Here is a 22,875-nt window from a genome sequence, read left to right on the forward strand (position 1 = left end):
CAACACTTGAAACTCCTTGGCTGTACTGCAAAATATTTTTAATGGCTTTGTTGATGCTTTTAGATGAAATGCTCCTCACGGTGATTTGCATGGAATGTTTATGGACTTTTGTATTACTCTGTTATCAGATAATTCACAATATCCTCACTTAAACAAGCAGACACAAAATAATCAAACTTGACGAGTCAAACAAAAGAAGTGCTGGCAGGTATGGAAAACACTGAACAGTGGGTTGGGATAAAATATTTTCTAAATAAAATGCTACGCATATCAGAGTACAGCATGCGAATTCATAGCAAATTCTTCATATTGCGCATTAAGCTGGCAATATGCATTGTCACACAATAAACATTGTTCATACTGACTAGAAATAGCACAAAAGACCCACACGGTAGCAACAGGGCACTTTCCTAAGAGACAAAACTTTAGAAAAACGTGATTGAGCAACATGAGTGAGTGAACTCTTTCACTGCCGTTTGCTTCTGTTTTCTATTTCTGTTATTATTGCTGGTGAGCCGACCTTCCGAAACGTACATCTCATTTTTCAGGACGGGTTGGCAGAGCAAATGCTGCCACACTTTATTTCAGCAGCAAAGGACTATTCTCTAAAATACCAAACAATGATACATCGACCCAAGACACAACCCTTCAGGATTGCTGTTTGCACAGACCTCTTCTGTAACAGCTTTGCATAAATGTAACCTCCAGCAATCTGAAGCGAAAAACAATTTGCAAGCGTATATTTTAGCATTTTTTAAACCCCTCTCACATAAACACAGTGTCAGATATGACTGCAATAATCTGAAGTTAGTGTCGTCTGCTTTAAAATCCCTACGAGCAGGCATGTTTGGTTTACAACCCTAATTTTCCCAGGATCGCCTCCTACCCCCGACACTGACGGTACATGCTGTTCTCACCCTCCGCGTGCGCGCGGGTGTGTTACCGGGTGTGTAAATCAGAGCAGCTGCGGCCAGAGCAGCTGCAGGGACACGTGCTCTCCGCTGATCTGTTTTTGTGTGGGTGGGTGGGTGAGTGTGGTTTGTGTATAGCTGGAGGGCTTCCCTCTTGGAAATTCTGGGATTAATGACACATTAAGCCCTCTTCAAGAGAGTGGATTGAAAACAACGAAAGAAAGAAAAAAAAAAAAAATTGAAACAGGCAGGCAGGCTGATGGCTTTTCCTGCAAAGTTTAGTACTTCAAAAGTTAACTTCTAAGCAACTGCAGATGCGTGGATAAAACCTATCTTGGACAATATGCAGCAGCCCTTTCCTTTCCATCAGCATCTCCAACTTGTTGCCTACCTCTGTTGGATTCCCTTGTTGGCCATTAGCACTGAGTCAGCTCCATTAGGTAAGGATTTTGTACTTTTTAATTATTTGATAGTCATTTGGGGGATAGAGTTCATGTGTATTCTAAACTGAGATGATCTTGTTTACATTTACTTTTGAATGTGGGTTAGAGTGATAGAGGGTTATTATTAGAAAGAGTCTCCAAAATAGAATGGAAGTAAGGTTAAAATAAATAACTTCTAAGGTAATGAAGAAGGTCACAGTGATTATCAAGCATGCTTACAGCACACAATGTTTATTGTCCATTAGAGGACTTTCACTTTCCTTTTTTTTTTCTTTTTTTTTTTAAATAAAGCAATTACAAACCTGTGAAGATTCTTACTTCCTACTAGGAAAAAATCAAGTGATTTAAAGAGTATTCACAACATTTTCCCATAAATGGAATATATGAAATGAACCATAAAAGAAGAAAATGCTTTAAAATAAGAATCTATTTCTCTAAGGAAAGAAGTATATACACCATATATCACAGCAACATTATAGATTAGTTAATTCACATATAATAATACACAGTTATACAGTCTCTGGCAATAAAAAGTTCATGAGTAATTTTTCTAGTACTGTACCCATTAAATATAAGGCTTGTTTCACTCTAGCATAGAGTTCAAAGAGGACATAGATTTTACATAAGCAACTTGTTTATACAGCTTTATTAATCTACTGCAGGAATACATTGAAAATCATGTTAGACATTATGCAACTAGTAAAAACAGAGTTAATAAAAAAACCTGAGAAAAGCGGTAGGACCAGAGCGTAGTGCTGTGAGTGATTGTGGATACAGCTCCGGCAAACTCTGTGGAAGCACTCCCCCCTTAATGGAAATGCATTGCAATATTTTTACAAAATTTAATTCCAGTAGAGTTTCAACTAGTCTTAAAAGTGATTGTCAGCCAGCACTCATTAGCTCTATGAAGATAAAACGATTTAAAGCACTCTTCATTTGAATATCAAAGGGTCACCCAGAAAGGTTTGCAGGACTAAACACAAGGTAAATGACCTTATCGCCTTTATCTTCAAACAATGCCTTTAATTTCTGAAACCTTTTGAAGGGTTGCCAGTTTTATGGAGTGTAGCAGCTCCTTACCTGGTAGAACGAGCTTTTCATCAAGGGGAAATGACATTTTAACTCCTAGTAACCAAGTAACTGTATTTTCCACTGTATTTTTGTTACTGAAGGTAATATGTATAGACATACTTATTAAACTGAGAACACAAAACAAGAATTAAGAAATAGCTTGCCGTCTCTTAGGTGATGCGGAAGGATTCATAAGGGTTGTTGGTTCTTTTTTTCATAGTGTGAACTTGAAGTAAATGAAACTGCTCAAAAAAGTTTACATTCTGACAGATTGTGTTGTGATATTATAAGGATATTAACAGAGCCATATGCTGTTTACTTTTGTACTCTGAGGATAACAAACCTACTAATCCCATAAGAATTTAACTGTGAATCAGGAACGTCTGACCAAACAGCTTTTTGCAGATGTCTCATTAAGAAAGAGAAGATGAAAATTCCTTTAAAGACCAAGGAAGAACTTTATCATCTTCTGCAGCCTTATTTTAGGGACTGAAGCTCCCAGTGATGGAGGATATTTTCATTATTTGGGTTTTTACATCCTTTCCTGTGGCTGAGAAACATGAAAGGGTTACCTATAGCGTCCGTAGCTGCTCTCTGGTAGAAGATTAAGTAAAGCGTCAGGGACAAAAGCAACTCAGTGAATCATAGAAGTGGGAGGGCTGGCACAACACAGGGCTTGTCAGACTTTTCTCAGATGAAATTCTGTAAATAAGTCAATCAAAAGAAAAAGACAATGGATTTTTTTATAGAGGTATTTTAGACAAAAGTATTTATCTTAAAATAGATAGTTGCTTGTAACATCACCGTTGAGATGGAATTGCTGCCCGTCCCCTCTGGAGCCTTTTCATAATGTACAATTGAAAAAAGTTTTTAATTTGGATATGAGCTTCCTGCAAAGGCGCCAGCCTTCCTCGAAGCTCACGAAATCCACCGGAGCTTCACTGCAAGGTGTTCCATATATAGTAAAATCAGACACAATTAATTGTTTGCAAATTCACTCCTGTGGATTCTCCTCAACTCTGAAACACATAAGAAAAAATTCAAGCATATCCTGAGGTGAAGAAAGAGGAGAAGAGAGAAGAGGGTATCGGGGGAAGGCTCGGTGCCTACAGCCAGTAGGAAAAGACAGTGCGTTCTCAAACAATCCGAATGGTCTAATTTGATTTAAGGAAGTAAATGAGAATAGTCTAGCATGGCAAAAATTATTCCGTATGTCTTGCAATTTTATCAACCCTGGCCTTGCTTTCACTAGAAGAATGAAATGAAAATCAGAGTGTGTAATCTGCTTTGCGTACTACCCACAAGCAACCCATGATCTCACTTGTGAGCTTCTGCTGTAAAATCGGAGTGCCATGGAGTTTCCATGCTTTAAGCAAAAAGGTACCGGAGCTGAGAAAACATTTTCCCCGAGTGTCTCAAAAGGAATAATTCAAACTATTCAGGAGCTTTCCCACTTGCTTCATGTGCAGATGACAAACCCTCCCATCCCTTGGTCAGACCTCAAACGTGCCGGCCAGGTCCCCAGCAACCCCCTGGAGCGCCAGGGCTCCTGCCACCCTCTGGGTCCCCGAGCACAGGAGGGGTGCGGACACCCCCAGGTAAGCCCCAGGGTATCTGGCCTGGAAACAGCTCGCAGGGATCAAGCTCTCAGGCCATGAGTGGGTCTGGTCAGGGACATTCCTGTGACTTTAGAAATTAGACTGGGATTAGTCTGGCTCCGTGTCTTCGCTCCGTGGAAAGCACAACAGACATTTATAGCGCTATGCAAACAAAAAATACCCTGCTGAATGCTTTCCTACAGAAGTAAAACCAAGACTCCCTGGCCATGGCATTAAGCAGTAACAACTCCCAAAGGGAGAGGAACAACCTTTACAGCATGTTTCTCTCCCCATATTATTTTTAATTATCAAAAGCTGTTTATAGGTTAATATTTTATTTCCCTCATATTTAAGTTTTTGCCAAGTAACCCCATTGGCCTCATTGCCTGGAATTAATCCAGTTTGTATTGTTTGAACTAAGAGTGAAGTCTGATCTTATCTGATTATGTGCCGTCAAAGCGAAGCTAGTAGCAGGGGTTGTACAATGATTTCTGTTTGCTGATAACTTCTTCGTTCCTCTCCTTCTTATCTGAAAGACAACAGGGTTATCCTTACTGCAGGAACAGTTCTTTCATAAGGAAGGCAAAATCGGGCAGCGCTTACAGTCTGGGGGTGAGGGAACCTCTTTCACCTCATAATGAATGTGTTTGTGACTCTCCTGAGCAGCACCAGTATGTCACTACTGGATTTTAGGACTTTGAAGTTTGGTAGGGAAATAATTTTTAGCTCAAGCATTTACCTTCCAATCTTCTGATGAAAATTAATAGTTGTATTCAAAGCTATACAGGATTACAAAATATGTTTGGAGTGAGAGGGCTGCCTTCCTACTGCGTGTCTCAAGGATTTGCCTATTTCCCATTGACCTGCCAAATACGTACGCTGCTTAAAGTCCTTAACCGCTATTTATTACTCTATGCTGTACTAAAATTGAGGATCATTTTATTAGACACTGTTCATAACAGTATAGAACTTTCATGGCCAAAACTTTTGCTTTAATGGTCCAGTTCCTCAAAGTTATTTTGTCTCCAAATGCCAAATCTGAAAAAGTATTGTATACATCTAACTTCCTTCGCAATCGATAGGAGCTGCAAGTAGTCAGGACAAATCAGTGTTTGTTCCTAAATTGACAAGACAAATTGCTGTGGAGAGGAAGCATCATCATTCTGTTTTACAGATGGGATGGAGAGGTGAAGTGGCTCAAGGTCATGAAGAAAATCCTTTGGTGGAGCTGAGATCTGTACCGAGGCCTCATGAGTCAGAGCTCAGCCCTGTTAACTGCAGCACAACTCATAACTGAAAGCCAATATAGTAAATAGGAGCATAATAAAAATGCTAAACCTTTCTCTATCTTCCTTGTAAACCCTGAAGTCAAATGGCTACACACACAAACTCAAAGGGACACAAAGTATTGTTGGTGGCTTTAGACTACCTAGCATATTTTAGATGACCAATACCTGAAATTTCCCCCAACTCCCCTTCGATTTTAAGCAGGAAATGATCCATTCACTTCCACAATGCTACATCTACGTTATCATACAAATATAATTGAAGAAAAGAAGGAAAAGTCATTCCTGCAGTTACTTCATTAGAAACAGAATTTCTGTTCTGTTTTTTCCTACTTCTTCCTAGACCTACTTCTTCCTTCCTACTTTTGTAGCCTAATAAAACATTTCTGGCTTTGGAAATGGCTCTTTCATTCCAATATATTTCCTCCTTTTTTTTTTTTTTTTTTGTGACCTAGGCTTGCTGCTTCAAAAGGCTGAGAATATTGTGAGAAGTACCATTTTGTTTATTTTTAACTGGATTTGTGCTGTATCCCTTTGAACAGTTTGTTGGAAAATGTTCTCAAGGCAGCCAGATTACTGATTTGTCTGATTCTGTCTACCAGTTTGTTTCCTTGGATATGTGTGGGTTTGTTCTGAGATTTTGGCTAGTTTGTTCCTGGATGAAGCATCTGTCTTGTCACTTCACAGGTGGAGGTTTAGTGTTGGACATAGCTGATGCCCAATCCACTACAAAAATGGATATTGTCTTTAACACTTCATGGGCAGCGTACATTGCTTGTTTAATGATTTTTAAGTGTTCTACAAAGTGGTGTATTTTACCTTCAGTTATGACCTTTACTAATTTCATTGTGGCAGCTACACTGTGTGTTTTGCCCTAAGTAGAGATTATTTATGGTGAAATCTGAAAAAAGTGGATTACTTGGAAGAATATTTTTCATCTGACTTTGAAACACCAGTAAACCCATGTGTTAGTGCATGCAATTGTTTGCACAGCTTTTCTGGAAAGAGTTTTGTGTGTTAAGCTCCTAGGAGATTTACTTAATGAATGTATGTACTCATTTGCTTCTTTCTGACACGTATTATTTTGATTATTCTGACGTCTATTACTTTGATTGCTGTGTTCACACTGCATGGCATCCACGGGGAGCCGCAAGGGAATATTCTACATATTGAAAGGAAAAAAAAATTGATTGCCTAATATATTTGAGGGATTGTAGTAGTCTGCTCTGCTCCTTTTGCTGTTTTTATATTAATTCATCGATTGAGAGCGAGTTTATCTTATTCCCCTATTTTGTTCACAAAGCAGCTTCCACGAGCTGGATAGCAATTTATCTGCATACCACAATAATGTAATGCATCTCCCATGGTAGCTGGAGCATTTTACAACTCAACTGTCCCTTGACAGCTTTGTGTGTTGACAGTTTCAGTAAATGGTCCCGCAGGTAGTATCTTGCTAATGCCTCATCAGCTCAGTAGCTCTTGCACTTTCCATGAACTGGTGGATACCCCAACATTTCCTCCTCCTTACGCTAATAAGGAAAGGCATAAACATTTCCCATCCCAGACTTGCAGTCTTGCTTTCTCTTCACTTTTTAAATGGCTGATCAAGTTGCATTGAACTTGTGTTCACTAACTCTCAGAAGTCTACGGAAAAAAATTTAGAAGATGACACAGAGATGAGAGGGTTCTTGGAAATTCCTGAATTAATAGCTCTACAATGAGTTTAATGGTAAATGTGGAGAATGACTTGGGATCTGAACTAGACTATTCCTTTACAGAAAGGAGCCTGTATTATGTCAGCTCCTGCTTGCTTCTCATCTCCATTTAAAACTGTATTTTGCTGGTGTTTGACTGTCATGCAAACTTTTCATGGAATTTTCTCTCATTGATTTTCTACAGACCTATATGAAGAGCAAAGGGAGGTAAAACTCAGTCACTAGTTTATTTAATAGCTAAGCTAACGTTTTCTTATTCATAATTTAATAATTAAAAATTTCTTTGGAATTAGCATTATTAGACCTCACTGCATTAGTCAGATATGTTATTTGTTGATCTGGTCCAGCTACCAGAACAGGCAGATTCACAAACATCTTTCAGAGATTATTTTTAACAGTCTTTTTTTCCCTTTCCTCCAATTATTTGCTTTATAATCAACTATGGGTATGCTATAAAATTAGTTGACTGTGACTCAGCCTCCCTCAATAACACAGCATAGATACTTTGATTCACTTGGGCTACCTTATCATCAGCTCTGTTCTTTTCCTAATGGGCTAGAGAAAAAATATATATAAAAATTCACAGAGCCATTTGCTCTGTTCTTTTATTAGATGTTAAGATTAGAGCTAGCAACAAAGACATAAACAGGGTGAAATCTAATTAATTCCTTGTTTCGCTTTTGCAAGAAATACAAGGAAAATGAAGAAAAGGCTATTTCCTACCCTAATGTACTTGCAACTCATTCTTCAAGTGCTGAAATATGTGGACATTCTGAATGTGTATAAAGCAGAATAAAAATAATGGTAAAAGAAAGGTATCCTTCTCTCTTAGCTAGCTCATAACCACCCCAGAAGTTGGATTTTGCTTCAGCAGAAAGCCTTGTAAGTGCCAGAGGGATTCAGCCACCCACACCCCATAACATTCCTCAAGCATTTGGGGTCCTTTTCTCCCATAACATCCTTTAAAAGTCTCACTCATAATTGTTGAAAATAGGAATCCTCCAGTTTCAAATAATTTTCAGTCCTTTGCCTGGACTAGTTATTTCAATAGATCCTGTAAAGAAAATCCCTAATAAACCCCTGTGAACAGTTGCACTGGGAAAGCTGGAGCAGCTTGTAGCATTCCTGGTCTGGAGCAAAGATGCATTTTGTTCTTCCTCCAGTCGCTGTGTGGGGGTACCTCTGGAGGGACACAACCTGCCCTCCCCGGCGGGTCCGCATTTGCCGAAACAGCGGCTGATAGGAGTCGCTTGTGCCTCCCAGCACAGCACCAGTACAATCCTGCCCACTGCAACACACCTCACAGGGGAAAAGGTTTGATATTTCCTTAAGATAGCATAGTCAAAGACTACAGCCATGTGGAAGCACTCGGGCTCAGATGTGAAGGGCTGAAGTTTGACTTAATCCCTGTCCCTAGTGTGTGCTTGTTTGAGGGCGTTAGGCTTAAAGATACTGATGTACTTCAGGACGGCAGGATTCGAGTTGCAGACTACGGTCCCAGCACAAGCTATACATCTCCCAGAGGAATTTTATAACTATTTTCTCCTTTTGACATGATTGCTGCCTTGCGATACAAGTAGCTTTGACATAAATTATAAATCTACTACCCACCCCATTCCTTCACTACTTCTTCCTTTTTCATGTTTTCCCAATAACTGATATTTTAGTCATGGAAATCACCCACAGTTATTCCTGCTGCTTCATAATGTCTGTTATCCGCTAACATTTCTTGTTCTGTTTGCTGTTACCTATACTCCTTGCATAGGTGCGTATTCGCTTTCTCTCATTAACACACTCCTGACAATATTATTCATCTGCTGTTTCAAAACAACTTCATCTTCTGTCTTAGGTCTGAGCTTGCAGATTGCCTCCTGAGAATACCAAGCATCCTCATTAAGTGACGGTGGGATGCAAGGGGACCTGGCGAGCCGTGCCTGGTCAGCCCCGCGGAGCTCCCAAGGACCCCGGCACAGAAGCAAGCACAAGGTCAAAAAAACTGGCGGAGCTTCTTTACCACTCAGAAATGTTGGCGGCAGAAACACTGAATAGTACTTGTATATGCAATGATTAGCTGGAAAACAAGCTGTCTTCCAAAGTCTGTTTTTTGTGGTGGTATTGGATTTTATTTTTTTAAGACCTTGAAGCAGACAACTTTATTCTGCCTTCTTTTAATCAAGTTTGCTGAGAAATCCTTCCCTAGTAGTGAAGCACAGGCTTTCTGAAAGGCCCTTTGGTGAGGTTCTCAGATTTAAAACCTTGCAGCTGGTCAGCACATGGGGATGAGGTATGCCGTTGACAACCTTAAAATATATTAATACTTATGTTGCTTTCAATGCAGCTAAATTGAATATAAACCTAAAACTTTGCAATCCTGTAAAAGGTAGCACAGATGGCCACATGTACATAAGCATAGGAAACACCATTTTGGCCACCGCTGTTATCACTGCTTCATGTTATTATCGCTAAAATTAGTGCTGCAGAAATGCTGTAAGAAAAATTATGATGGTCACAAAAAATACACCGTATGAATGCACCCATTAAGCGGGATTTTTGCCTCTGAATTCCATCAGGGGCTCACCACTGTTATAGCCCAACTCTGCACTGTGATTATCTGCCTAACAGTTTATAAACTATACGACTTCCCAAAGATAACCTACTTCAGGTTGAGTAACTGCTGTTGATCCACACAGGAAGGTTTTTTTCTGTCTGATTGCTTCAACAATTGAAAACAATTAAAAATTTACTTTCCTACTGAGGCAAAACTGGGAAAAACCCAAAGTGCTAACTGATAGCCTGATATTTTGTTAATCACTTCTGGCAGGAAAGATGCTGTGTTTTAGGATACAGGAGCTGGATCAATCTTTTCTGTCACAGACAAGTGCCCTCAGAACTGGTCTATTGATTATGCCAGAGACAATATCTTTAGATCTCTTATTTGAACTGTTTCGCTTTCTATTAGTAATTAAATACATCTTGGAATAAGGGCTTCAGTGTCAGTCTCCCCTGTGTTCATCTGCTGTAATGGTGTAAATAACTGCGATGGACAGCAGGTTCATTCATTCTATGGCATAATGTATATTTACTATTTACAAAAAATAAAAATAAAAATAAAGCAATTCCAGTACAGAGTTAGACAGGTAGATAGACTGATCATTCAATTGATCAATATATGGTTTTTGGTCAAAACCATACGCCCAAGTGGGTGAGCCTCCAAATGCCTCCCTTCCTAAGATGAAACCTGTACCAAAAAAAAGTACAGGTCTTCTCAAAACTTGCACATTTCTATGAAAAGTTTAATTAGCAGCATATAAAATAATCAACACTTAAAATTCCTGACCAGCTCTAACCCAAGTATACATTTTTTAGAAGAATGAACAAGCTAAATAAAAGGGGTAGTAAATTTCAATATTAGTAATAATACTTGTTTGTGAGTCCCCAACAATGCAGAAAGAAGTGATTTATGTTCATTTGTGCTTATGAAGCAGTGTTCTAACACACTGATTTTCAACCATTTTTTTAATCAAATGTCCTTTTCTGCAAAAAGAAAGCCATGGAGTACCCTGTATCCCCTGTTGTTTTATGCTTAAGAGAGGGCATGAGGTAAATGGATATTTTGCATAAAGACAACAAGATAAAGTGAAGTTAATTTATGCTTTACAAAAATCATAGTTTTTCTGAAGGCAAAAGACTCCTTAATTTAGGAGGCTCTGATGGGGGCCCTGGAGCTGGGGGCAGCAGGTACCCGCTGGCACACAGCAGACAGCTAAACGGGAATATATTTGAGTAAATTCTGTGTATGAAGGGCTGGGGGCTGTTGCGCTATTTGTTACATGAACTGAAATCTGACATCTTAAGAGCCCTCATAGCTTAAATAACATTTCAGCCTATAAGGTATGCCTGGGAACACCTGTTCTTTAATATCAGAGGGTCTGAGCAAGGGGCTGGTGAGGCGTCCCCCCCATCCAGTGCAGGCAGCTGGGGGTGAGAAAGGCTGTGCTGGCTCTTGCTCCATACCCATATCTAATAGCTGCTTCAAGGCCACAAGATTATTCCTGCTGCTTAAAGCCACCTTAATTTCCTAAAGTGTTGTCTAGCACTAAAGTGCGCTGTTAAGCTGCTGCCATGTTTTTCCATTCTGGTAGAAATTATTGTTCTATATAGTTTGATTTTAAGAGTGCATTCTGGCATCCATTTGGGGAAAAGGCATTATATAAAAGCAAAATCAATATGAGGGACAGTTATATTTCCTGAGCTTTTTCATTAGCAATAAAATATATATTCAATAAGGGAAGGGGAAACAATGTCAGTTTTACCTAGACTGAAGGAGGACAAGACAAGAAGAATATGCATTTATGTGCACTGGCAGGAGTACAAACTATGCAGCTTTGCTGGGCACGGGCAGATCCCTGCTCTCACTACATCCAAACACTCCTGCAAGACACTAGCCTCTCCTGTGACAGGCATCAAGCCACTGGAAAAATACAGAAATATATGTATTTTTGGTAAATGAGGTGTTTCTTGACTTGTTCTCAGTTTTCATTAAAACCAAACTGACCGTTGGCTGAACATTCTGAGGGAAACTTTGCCTTTGCTCAACACTAAGAATGAAGAGAAGAGCAATAAAATAGTGCTGAGCTAAATTCTTCCTCAAATCCCCACGGAACTCCATCCATCTATCTTTGTTCTTTCCCCACCAAGTATACCAAAATATTCTTCTTTCTACCTGAGCAGGCTGTCCTTTCAAGCATCCTTGGATAAACCTCTCACCACCTCATGCAATACATTTTCTAAGATTTGCAGGCATAGAGCTGGAACAAATTCTGAAAAACTGCAATCTATATTTCTACAATTATAAACTTAAAGATATTGCAGTGAATTTTTACCAAAAACAAATCATTACTGCTTTGTTTAAGCCCAGCTGAAAAATTAAAATTCATACCGCCATATTAGCCAGTATTCTAACACACGTTACTAAACCATAAGAGCAAGCATCTTATTTTAGCTTGGAGTAAAATTTCAAGTCACAGTATCTTTTCAGTATCAGCATGCAATTAAGTGAGCGAGAAAATCAACACAAGCCTTCTTGTTTTCTCTTTTTAACATGGGCCTTCTATAATGCCATTTACATTAGTAGGAAATACCTGTCGTCTGTAGAAAAATAATTTGTCTTAGTTTTTGAAAACTGAATTATCCCCTATGAAAGATTAGCTGAAAACCACTGTATAAATTTATAAGCATCCCAGATTAAATACAAAGTTTTGCTTCTTTCTGGTGACCCCTAGTGATCTATTTTGTGAGAGAGTTCAAGAGTGAACCCAAGAAGTTAGTTATTTCTGAAACTCAGATAAGGTATCTGGAAGATTTTATCAGTGTGATTTTGCCACTAACCCATAATTCAGGGCACTGGGAAATAAAGGCCCAGAAAACTTATCAGCGTGTGGTTGTTCATTCGAAACCCAAGTGAAGCTGCGAAGGAACACGCGAGCTGACGGTAACAGACAGCACCAAAGAGCAGAAGAGCATTTGTAGGACAGCCACTGCGTAAAATTGGTCTCCTGGGTTTAACATACCACTTACACTACGTGATTACCACCGAGAAGCTTTACATATATCTTCCCATGTTTTTCTTTTTGCCTTATACTCTCAGATTTGTTTTTCACAGAAACTCCCATCCTGTCTTGTCTTCTCTTAGGGCTCTCAGTGGGGTAAGGTAGTGAAGCCAACCAGAACTGGGCTGCAAAACTAGGGAAAAAGTAGCCATTAAGTGGAATTTCATTTTTATTATCACAGATATCTGGCATACAGATCAAAACTTATTTCAAACCCATTTCATGAAGGTGCATCAGAAAGATGTCTCTCTCCCTGTTTGCACGACCATTATATTATATGACTGCGAGGCGTAGCTTGTCGAACATGTAATTTCATCAGGAGCGAGTGCTCCTTGCTGTGCGCACACTGCTGCATTATAGGAAAGGTTTGGATTAAACAGAACAAGCCTCCAGCTAGCACTGCCCTGCTTCTGCAGTTGTACAGTATGTCTCATACAAATACGAGACATTTGTCCACCAGATTCATTCCTCTTGAGTTCATGCTTGTAAGATGAGCTATAGCAAGACGTTTTGGTGTCGTTGTGCCATCCACCACTGTCCCAGGACTCTGCCTTCCTCCCACCCTGCCCAGAGCCTGCCTCATCCCAACATCTGCTATTTCCAGTCTCCAGCTCCTGCTCAGTCTTTTCTTGGGCAACGGTTGGAGCTTGGACATTTTGTCTCCCCTAGCACACTTCTTCCAGGGGGAAGGGGTAGGAAAACATTTCTTGTTTCATCTCTAATTGTAGCAACAAGGTAGAACTTTTCATTTTTAGCAATCCTTTTGCACATCTCAGTATCCTGCCCAAACAATTGAGTTTTGGTTTGATACCAAATAAAATGGAAGAGTGTGTCTAATTTCTTACACAGGGATCTCATGTTATGAACCCTGTAATACCGTGTTAAATTCAAGGCCGTTGGTCCTGTCCAACTCCACTGATTTTCACTGGGAATAGACCAGTCATACGGAGAGCAGAGTTTGGCTCGTTTTTGCACCGCAACAGCTGCCCTCAAACCCATTTTCATTAAAAAAACATTGAGACCAGCCTTACATGTCACAGATTCCCGTTGCGTATTTTTTTCATTGCTTCTCCCAAATCAAACTGTTGAAAAAAATAACATTCACCATCTGAATATTTTGATTGCTAATGTGAGGAAAGGCAAGAAAATTTCCCTTCTGTTTTTATAGCAGAAAGATTTATCACAGCTTGCTAAATTCTGGAGTGATTAAGTCATATTAAAGACATAACTAAAACAAGTGTTTTATTTCTGGCTTCTGAAGTTTTATACTTGGTTCAAGAACATGTTTTGATTTTGAATGTGATAATATTTCTTCACTATAGTACAAATATTGCTCTCCTTCCACAATTGGTCGCAATGAAGTCAATAAAATATGCACAGAAGAAATGCAAGCAACATTTGGCTCAATATAAAGATTGATAATGTAACCACCTAAAAAAAATGCTTTTTATCATCATAAGTCTCTCCTGGTTTTTTATAGTTTTCATTGAGCAAAACAATCCATCATACTTGAACTTCATGCACGTTCCTGAAGCCAACAGTTAGTACAAGTCAATTTTTAATTATGATATTTTTATAAAACCTACAATTTATTTCCTGATTTTGTAAAACACTTTAAACAGCAAGTCATCGATATAAATTATGTAAATCTCAAGTGACCCCAAAGTCATTAATCTGACTGGATTTCACAGTGAAACATAATATAGCAATCACCCACTAGCTCTCCGTCTGACACCACAGAGCAGCAGAGATGGCTACAGCGGTGAAGAACGATGGGAAATCTCAGTTTTGTTCTAGACTTGTATGATTTTTAACCTTTTAAATAAAATGCCCATTGTGTTAGAATACCTTTTGCACTCTCACATTTAGGGCCAAAGGAAAATTCTCTGAAAAAGAGAATAAAAGGTTATCATTTACAACACTGAGCAAAGAGCAGTGAAGCTGTACTCCAAAATATTGAGCTTTACAGTCAGCCTGCCTGTGAACTTGTCCCCATCCCGTTCCTACAGAACACCACAGCAAATCGGCAGCAGAAGGAATTCTGCCCAGGAGGACTGAGAGCAACAGTCGCCCTTTGGTAGCAGCAGCGACCTCGTGCCGGTTTCCAGCAGTCCTTTCTGCTTTGGAGGAAAACCAAGGAAGTCTGTTCTGCCAAGCCCCTTCCCCATGGCTTTTTACACAGCCCAAAGGCTGCAGAGCTGCTAGAAGGGTATCTCCCCAACCTGTATGAAGCACCTTCTCCTTCCCCCCTCCCGTTACTGCTCCTTCCCCGGGGTCCCCCCCCCGGCGAGGGCTCCTGCAGCCCGCGAGGCAATCTCGCCTCTCCAGACCCGGCACCTGTTTCTCTCAGTTAAGCCAGTTTGTGTGTGCCTCTTTTTTGGTTTTCCAGCTGTTCTCCCTTTTGGTGGCCACCGCAGTCCTTTCCAGCTGCTATCTCTTTAGGCACAGCTGTGCTGGCTCCAGCCTCATCTGCTGGCAGCAGGCTTCTGTCTTCCCTTCATTTGCCTGCATGGACATCGCCTGTATCCTTGTGGACTTAATGCTATTAAAATACCACTGAAGTATGTAAAGGGTGAGAAGATGGCACAGGGGTGAACGAGGACTTTTTTTGCTCATGCACAGGAGAGAGAGTCACAGGATTTGGCTTGTATTCTTCACTAAAAAGAGTACTTCATGTGTCTTGATTTTTTCATTTCTTTTAAAAGTAGGATGTGCTTATTGTCTGGGTCTCAGTCTACATGAACTAACATCAGCCAAGGCAAAATATCGTGGCTGTTAGACCTTTCCAGCTTCTCTTGCTTTCTATTCCCTTTCTTTCACTTCATGAAAGTTTGTGCAGGAGGCCAGCAGGGGAGAGGAAGCAACTGCAGCATTTTTGGATGTTTGCTAAAATGTAGTTGCAGAGTAGAGCAAGATGGCTTAAAAAAATCCGATGACTTTTTTACCTTTCCTAGGGGACAATTCCCACATACTCCATTCTTTCTTCAGCACTTGAAATGGTTTCTTTCCCTATTTACAGAGTAAGATACAGTCTGTGCTTCAGTTCATATTTTTTGAACTTCAAATGCTCTTCTCCATATTAAAACATCTCACAGGCAAATGCATATCCCTATTTATACTTCTTATATTAACCCAGTTACACGGTGGCAATAAAATTCCATAATAAGAAATAAGAGCTCTCATTGCACATTCACAAAGCCCTCCAAAGAACAGAGGAAGAACAGACCATAAGTCTCATAAATCCAACTTAATTTATTCATAGTAAGAGTCTACAAATCAGACATTTTTATATTCCAGGATATTTATGATAAGATGGTGAATGTATACCCCCCTCCCCAACGATAATTCAATAATTGATGATAAAATAACAAAATAGATAATAGTTTTCAAAATTTTTTAATCAAAAAGTGAAATATTATAAACAATAATGTGGCCTGTAGGCATTAAATCAAATCTGCAGTGGGTGAGGGCAAGAATAACATTTCAAAACTTTCAGAGCTCTCTGATCCCCTGAACCAGAACCTTCCAGCTTCGCTGCTTCAGTAGCTGCAGTAAATATGCAGATATTTTCCCTTCACCAAATACACCCAAGTAACCCGTGGGGGAGATTCTATGATCATACTCATTTTCAGTCCCCAGAAGGTGTTTCAGGTGTTACATCCACCGGAGAAAGGGGGTGGTCTGCTAGAGCTGTCAGTCCAGCCAGTGTGGTTGGAGGTATCTTTGGCTTTTTGCAGGCCACACAGAGGAAGACTTGTTTTGGTCACACCCAGGTTCTGAGAAGATATGCTGGGAAGAGGAATTGGCAAATGCCACCATGCAGAGCTCCTTCAGTTACATTATCAAAGCCCCTCCTGTACAAACCATGTCATTCCTCTTGCTCAGTCCAAGTCCCTTCCTATAGAGGCAGCCATCAAAGCCATTTTAGAAATAGATATTTTGCCCAAGTCACCTAGGTCTTTACCTTTCAGTAGGTAGAAATTCCCTATTTTCCACCCCAAATATGTTCATAGATGTTGCTCCTAAAGCGGATGTTCTCACACCAACGTTCTCCCTTAGCCTGCAGGGTTCCCTTCCCCGCTATGTACGTATCAGCAACATGAAATGCATCCTCAGGCTCCCTTTTGCTAGGCTAAGCGAATTAATTTTAATCTCTACTTACAAAGCAAGCTCTTCATTCCCCTGATTATCCTAATAGCCATTCCCTCTGCTTGCACAAATCTGAACATGGGGATCCAAATGAGGTCTATACAGTGGCATGAATTTAACTGTTGCTCTACTGTATTTTCAGCACTGAAAGGAGCTTTTCACATGACAGTGGAAACAGTCACCTTGTGATTAGAGAGTATATCCTTCTTTTATTGACCCAATTCTATTGTTAATTCTCAGGCTTGCTAATGTACTGCTCTGCCCTGGAAATACTCAAGTCTCATTTGTATGTGAACAAGACTTAAAAGGGGTTTTGGAGATAATTCTAGATAACAGCGTATAAGACGTGTGCACACTCAATTCAACGGTATTCGTTAGAGAAAGGAGGAAAATGAATGTGCAGCAGAAAAGGAAATTCTGTGACTCAGCTAGAAAGGTAAAAAGCAGGAATCCAGTAAATATCAGTCTTTTGAGATAATAGCTTTCACTGTTCAGCTATTCTTCACCAGTTCCTTATTTAAAGCCTCTGTGGCACACGCTGATGAGAGAAAATTCGACCCGGAGAGCCTCACAGGAGAAAGCGATGTACACTCTAGGCCCACTTTTCAGCCGCTTAACAATTATGAATGCTTTTTGTTGGTCATATAGATTAGAAATCAAGCAAACAGGACTTTCCTACCTGGAAGGAAGGTTCTGATTTACAGTATTTCTGCTTATGGAACCTATTTCTCCTGTTTAAAATTGTTCAAGTGTGTGTCGAGGTCAATTTTCTGTGAGGATAGAGAGGTCAACAATGCAAAATTTGTGCTTGCATGATTTTGTGTGATTATGAAATTCTCTCCCCGCTCTCAGGAATTCCCACACAACCGATCATTTCTGCCTTGCTCTTTCCCATTTAAGTCGTCGTGAAACACTCCAAAAAATGTAAATCCAAATGCAGATCGGCTTACAAAACTGGTGGTGAATCTCTTCACAGCCCTGCTTTTTGTTTTTTCCCCAGGCGTCCTGGTGAATCTATCTTTCCCTAGGAAAGATAAGGCATCCAGCCTGGTTTGTTAAAAGTCAGCCCAGTGAATAACACGCAGCACCGGCAAAGCCCGTGTGTTTTTCCTGCCTCCACCCCCCAGAAGAACATGCCATCTACACATCTAGGAGGGACCAATCCTATCTCATTCTTCATAGTCACAGAAGGCTTTTATAAAAAGAGAAGGCGCTGCACGGGGCTTGACGATGCAGGACAGCAATCCCATAGCCCGGATGGCCTCAGTGGCCGCTGCCGTCCCCTGCCCCTTGCTGCGCATGAAATACAGGACAGTCGGGCAAAATATAGACATCTTGGAATCGAATGGCCTTTTTCTAGAGTGAAAGGAACAAGTACTTAGATACTGACCTGTAGGAGATATTACTTATTGTCTGCAGAGGGCCACAGTCTCGCTCTCACTCAGCCTAATGTCGCACTGGCGTTCATGCTGTATTTCAGTTTTCAGCAAGCATTCACAATTAACAGAAGGAGGGTAATACTTATGTATTAGTTCGTGTATTTGACTTGAAGAGGCAGATGAATAAAACTAAATAAATGTCAACTGTTAGACCATGGGACTTAATGTGGTTTTGGAAACGGGCGACGGAAGTTTTAATTGCATACAGAAAGATTTCAAGATCATTGGGATCACTTCCATCTGATGCTAATGACTGTGGTTTCCCAAATCAAACCCCAGAATTTACAGCCAGGCTCAGCACCCATTTTGCTTAGATCACTTCTTACGAGCAGTAATGACCAGTAATGAAACAGCCAAAAGCCCAGGTGGCTCTCCTGCAAATGTACATTTTAGAGCCTTGAGACCTGATCCTGCAGCTGCCAGCTTCACCCTGTGAAAACCATTAGCAGCTGGCTTCACGTCTAGAAAAAGAAAATGAAATATGCTGCATTTTCACGGCCATCAATCAGCAGATGCAGTGCCAGGAAAGCTTCGTAATGATGTAGATATTGCCAATTGACTTTGCAAAAAAAATGTTCTTTTCAGGAGAGAAACATGCAGGCAAAAACCAAGAGATGATCTCAGCGTACACTGGTGTGCATGTGGTAGTGATCCCTTTCTTATTCGGACGGGAGGGGACTGAGACCAGAAAGCACCTCCCCTGCCAGAGGTACCAGCACCCACCCTTGTCCCTAAGGGCAGGGGGAGCAGGAAAGCGCGTTTCTCAGCACCCTTCTTCTGCGCTACCTCCCTGCAGCCCTGGCAGCGGGCTGGTCCCCAGCCTTGCATGGTTAGATGCTTGCCTTGCTGAGCCTTCTGTTATTCTTACCGAGAAGAAAATTCTGAGAGCGGAAGATTTTAAAATGAACAATAAAGTTGGAAACCTTAGAGTTACATAAGCAAGTAAACACAGTGGGGAGCAATACAAAAGTATTAATGAACAAAATGTTATTTTTTAGGTTTGCTTGCTTTTTTCCTTAATGTTCTGCAAAATGACTGAAAGCTATCAGCAGCATCGCTGCCCTTAAATGTTGTATTTCCAAAGATTTGTCTGCACGTACCCCTATTTATTATCTTTACTGACTTCCTGACAGAGATACTGAAATGTCTGGCATGGCTCACGCTGTGAGCAATCCTTTTGTGAGAACTGAATGAAAACAGGCTGATAACAAGGGCTATTTCATTAAAAAAAGAAAACAGCCAGGTAACTGGTTACGTAGGATGTTATTGAAATTATGCATGCAGAACTCTAACGCTATCATATTGTTCTAGATCATGTTTTCCACGGTGCAGGAGAAAGTATTTTTGTCAGCTCGGTGGAGAAAGGTTGGAGATGATTGAAGTAAAACAGCAGGAGGAGGCCGATATGATTAAGTCACATAGTCAACTGCCCATGTATAACACAGTAATGGAGGTGAAAGTAGAGGGCAAACTAAAATTAAGTCGAAAGGACACAGGAGACAAAAGGCTACGCACACAGGACAAGGAGAGGATGTACAATGAGCTGATTTGTACAGCAGGCAGAGTGCAAAATATTCACGCCCCGTATTTAGGTATTTCCTGTTAATATTGATGCAAATGCTGCACTAACTAGCGCTGGAATGGACAGTCTGTTTAGCGAGTGTGCATGGAGAGAGGCAGGTTTAATTAATTTTACAGTCGTGGGCAAAGAGGTCAGATGACAGCCTGTGAGTAAAATCCCCAGCAGCCAGATTAATCAACAGGAGGAAAAAAAGAATATTTGGGAGAAAACTGGGACCCACTCTGGTGATAGTTCACACCTCTTCAGGAGAAAATAAGGTCTTAATTTTGCTACAAGCCACCAGGTAAGAATATTATTGTTGTAGGAAATCTTGCTTGCTACAAAGACAACATAGTCTACTTTAATTTGTTTCCTTTGGGTAGAACGATGCTAGATACAAGTCACAAAACAGCTGGTCATATGAACCATAGGGCAACCAGGGTATCAGCACCAAAGTGCTCTCCAAGGAAGAAATGATCCATAAAAAGTCATTAGAAACTTCTGCAATTTGGTGCAGAGGCTGCTGTGGGTCACATCATGTCAGGTTGTCATTTAGTCCCCAGTACTCTCAAGCAAATATGTTGGGGGAACGGAAAGCTTGCAAAGATCACTTTTGCTAGTCAGCTTCATGGTGTTATTTCAGTTTTTCATGGCGCTGTTTCAGCTTGAGGCCTGAGTTCACTTCAGAATAATTTCCATTGACAATTTACATCAGTACATACGCTCACAGAGTTGTGCATGTCACCGTTACCACCTCCAAATGTTTCCAGAAGACAGCAAGACTGCCTGGTACAGTCATGCAGTCATCAGACACTGTAGCAGGGGGTGTTAGAAATCCCTATAAATGTATGTAATCACTAAGAGCATATTCTCTCCACCTGTGGATAAGAAACTACAAAAACAGAGAAGAGCAACAGGATGCTAGTCACAATCCTAGGCAGGAGGGAAAGATCTAACTTCTTCCGAGGCGAGGAAGTGCTCAGTGACCTGAAGAAGCCGACAGGACACTACCCAGCACTTGAGGCAGAGCAAATATTTCACCTTCCATCTATCGGCACACAAAGTTGTGATGGGAAGCGCTGTCAGAGCTAAGGTTGGTTGTTTGTGCTGCCTTAATTTGCTCCTTGTGCTTGCAAATTCTAATCCAGCCTCTGTGGCACGACCACGCACTGATTTGCTCGAGGACTGGCGCTTCCTTCAGTGCCCAGGAGAGGTGGCACTCCATCACCCAGCAGCGAGCCAGTATTTCATGGCAGTCTCACTTGTGAGCACGTGGCTTTAATGCGTGTATGCCACAAAGTAGCAAAAACCATCTTGGAAGTGCCATTCATTTCCTGATAGGCTTTTTCCTTCTTTATTATAGTAACTGGGTGCTTAACGCACAGTCATTAATTTGCTTTCACAGCCTTTGTGGGGTGAAGGGCAAATATTATTAATGTTATCAAGGCAAAGGAAAGTAGTGCAGGTCCATTAACAGGGAAGGAGAGCAGGTAAAATGACACAGGGATACAGATACATTCGAAGTCTTTGTTGCTTCAGTCTTCTCAGAGAAATTTAATTACCATCAGATATTTAGCACAGTTAATTTCAAGACAGTAATAGGAACACAGGGCACAAAAAGAGAGACAGTTAAAAATGGGAATATCCAGGTTGTCAGTGACTGCTGAATCCACCTTGAGTAAGAGCCAAATCATTATTTGAATCATTAAAAATTATCTTCAAAAACTTATGGAGAACCTCTGAGATCCAAAGAAAGACAAAGACAGAAGCACAAATTCAGTACTTAACATCAAAAAATGAAGAAAGGATGATTTGAGAACCTCCGAACCAGCCAAACTACCTTCAATGCAGGTTCCTAATGACTGGCAACTTGCAGAGATATTAGGAAAAATTAACAAGAATAAAATTTGTTACTGAGGGTAGTGCACATCAAGCACAGCAACTCATTAGACCTGTGCACTTGGACTTGAGAGGCCACAGCTGGAGTACTATGTCTAATTTTGATCATCATCCTTAACTAAACCTGGACAAACTAGAGGCAGGTCAAAAAGGGAGCAGCAAAGTTAACAAGGGGCCTGGAAACGTGACCTGCAAGGGAAGTTAAAAGAAATAGGCTTACCTTAGAGAAGAGAGCACTGAAAGGGGTTGCGTTTAGTCTTCTCACATGGGGAGTAGAGAAGGCAGCAGTTGGTTACTCCCCACATCTGCGGACGGCAGAGGAAGAGGGAGCCCAGCCTGACCTCAGCGCAGGTGGAGGCTGGACGCTTTCTAACCACGAGAGAATTAAGTGGTGGGACACCTTGTCTGGGGAAATCGGTGTCCACAAAACTCCCTTCACCTGGAGCTGAGAAGGTGATAGGCAAACCCCACAGGTGGGTGGCTTAGCAATATTAAATCCTGCCTCAGAAAAGGGGAAAATAAGGGGATGGGGAAAAGCTGGCGTGGATTATTAAGAACAAATTGCACCATATGAGCCGCTTTCTTTCTCTGACAGCGTTACTGGTCTAGGGACCAAAGGGTAAGCGCGAGGTGTCCTGTATCCTGACTTCACCAGCATCTCCAGGCCAACAAGTTAATGGTTTCAGAGACAGGGAAATGGGGCTAAAAGTGTCTGATCGCTGAACCCAGAGCTGCCCAAAGGGGAGCCAGCCACGGAGCTGCTCTCCCCTTCCACGAAAGGTACAGAGACCTTTTTTTTTTCCCACTCTTTCACACTGGAATGAAACAAAAGCCCTTTGAAATGTTTAGTAAAAGCACTTAGAAAGAGAGGGAAAGGGAGAAAGATCCTCTTCTCCTTCGCCTCTCCCCCCCACCGATCCCCTAATAGCTGTCGGCCCACGAGATAACAGCATTGATTTGGGAAGTTTGCTCGGGCAGACCGAGAGCAGACCCCGAGCCTCTCGTTTTGTGGTTTCTCACGTGCTTTGATTATTCCAAAGCACAGAGCTTCCTCCCTTTTCTTTTCTCCCTTTTTTTCCTCCAGCAATTCCGTACTAAAAATCACACAGAAGATAACTTCAATGAAAATCTGAAAGCTGTGGCAAGTCAACATTTTCCAAGAGAAAAATTTTTCATCAGAAAGCTCGCAGCCAG

The 22,875-nt window shown here is 40.9% G+C and overlaps 1 protein-coding gene across 1 annotated transcript in view; it reads left to right on the forward strand.

Annotated features, from left to right (window-relative positions):
* Window positions 1-910: 910 nt before the first annotated feature.
* LOC142083383 (von Willebrand factor D and EGF domain-containing protein-like) overlaps window positions 911-22,875 on the forward strand; it is a 183,339-nt gene continuing 161,374 nt past the window's right edge. The window contains exon 1 of the mRNA XM_075152716.1: window positions 911-1,351. Within this exon, the coding sequence (XP_075008817.1) occupies window positions 1,255-1,351 (97 nt within the window). The 5' untranslated portion in view covers window positions 911-1,254. The remainder of the gene's footprint in view (window positions 1,352-22,875) is intronic.

The sequence above is a fragment of the Calonectris borealis genome, chromosome 6 (assembly GCF_964195595.1).
Source record: "Calonectris borealis chromosome 6, bCalBor7.hap1.2, whole genome shotgun sequence".
NCBI lineage: Eukaryota > Metazoa > Chordata > Aves > Procellariiformes > Procellariidae > Calonectris > Calonectris borealis.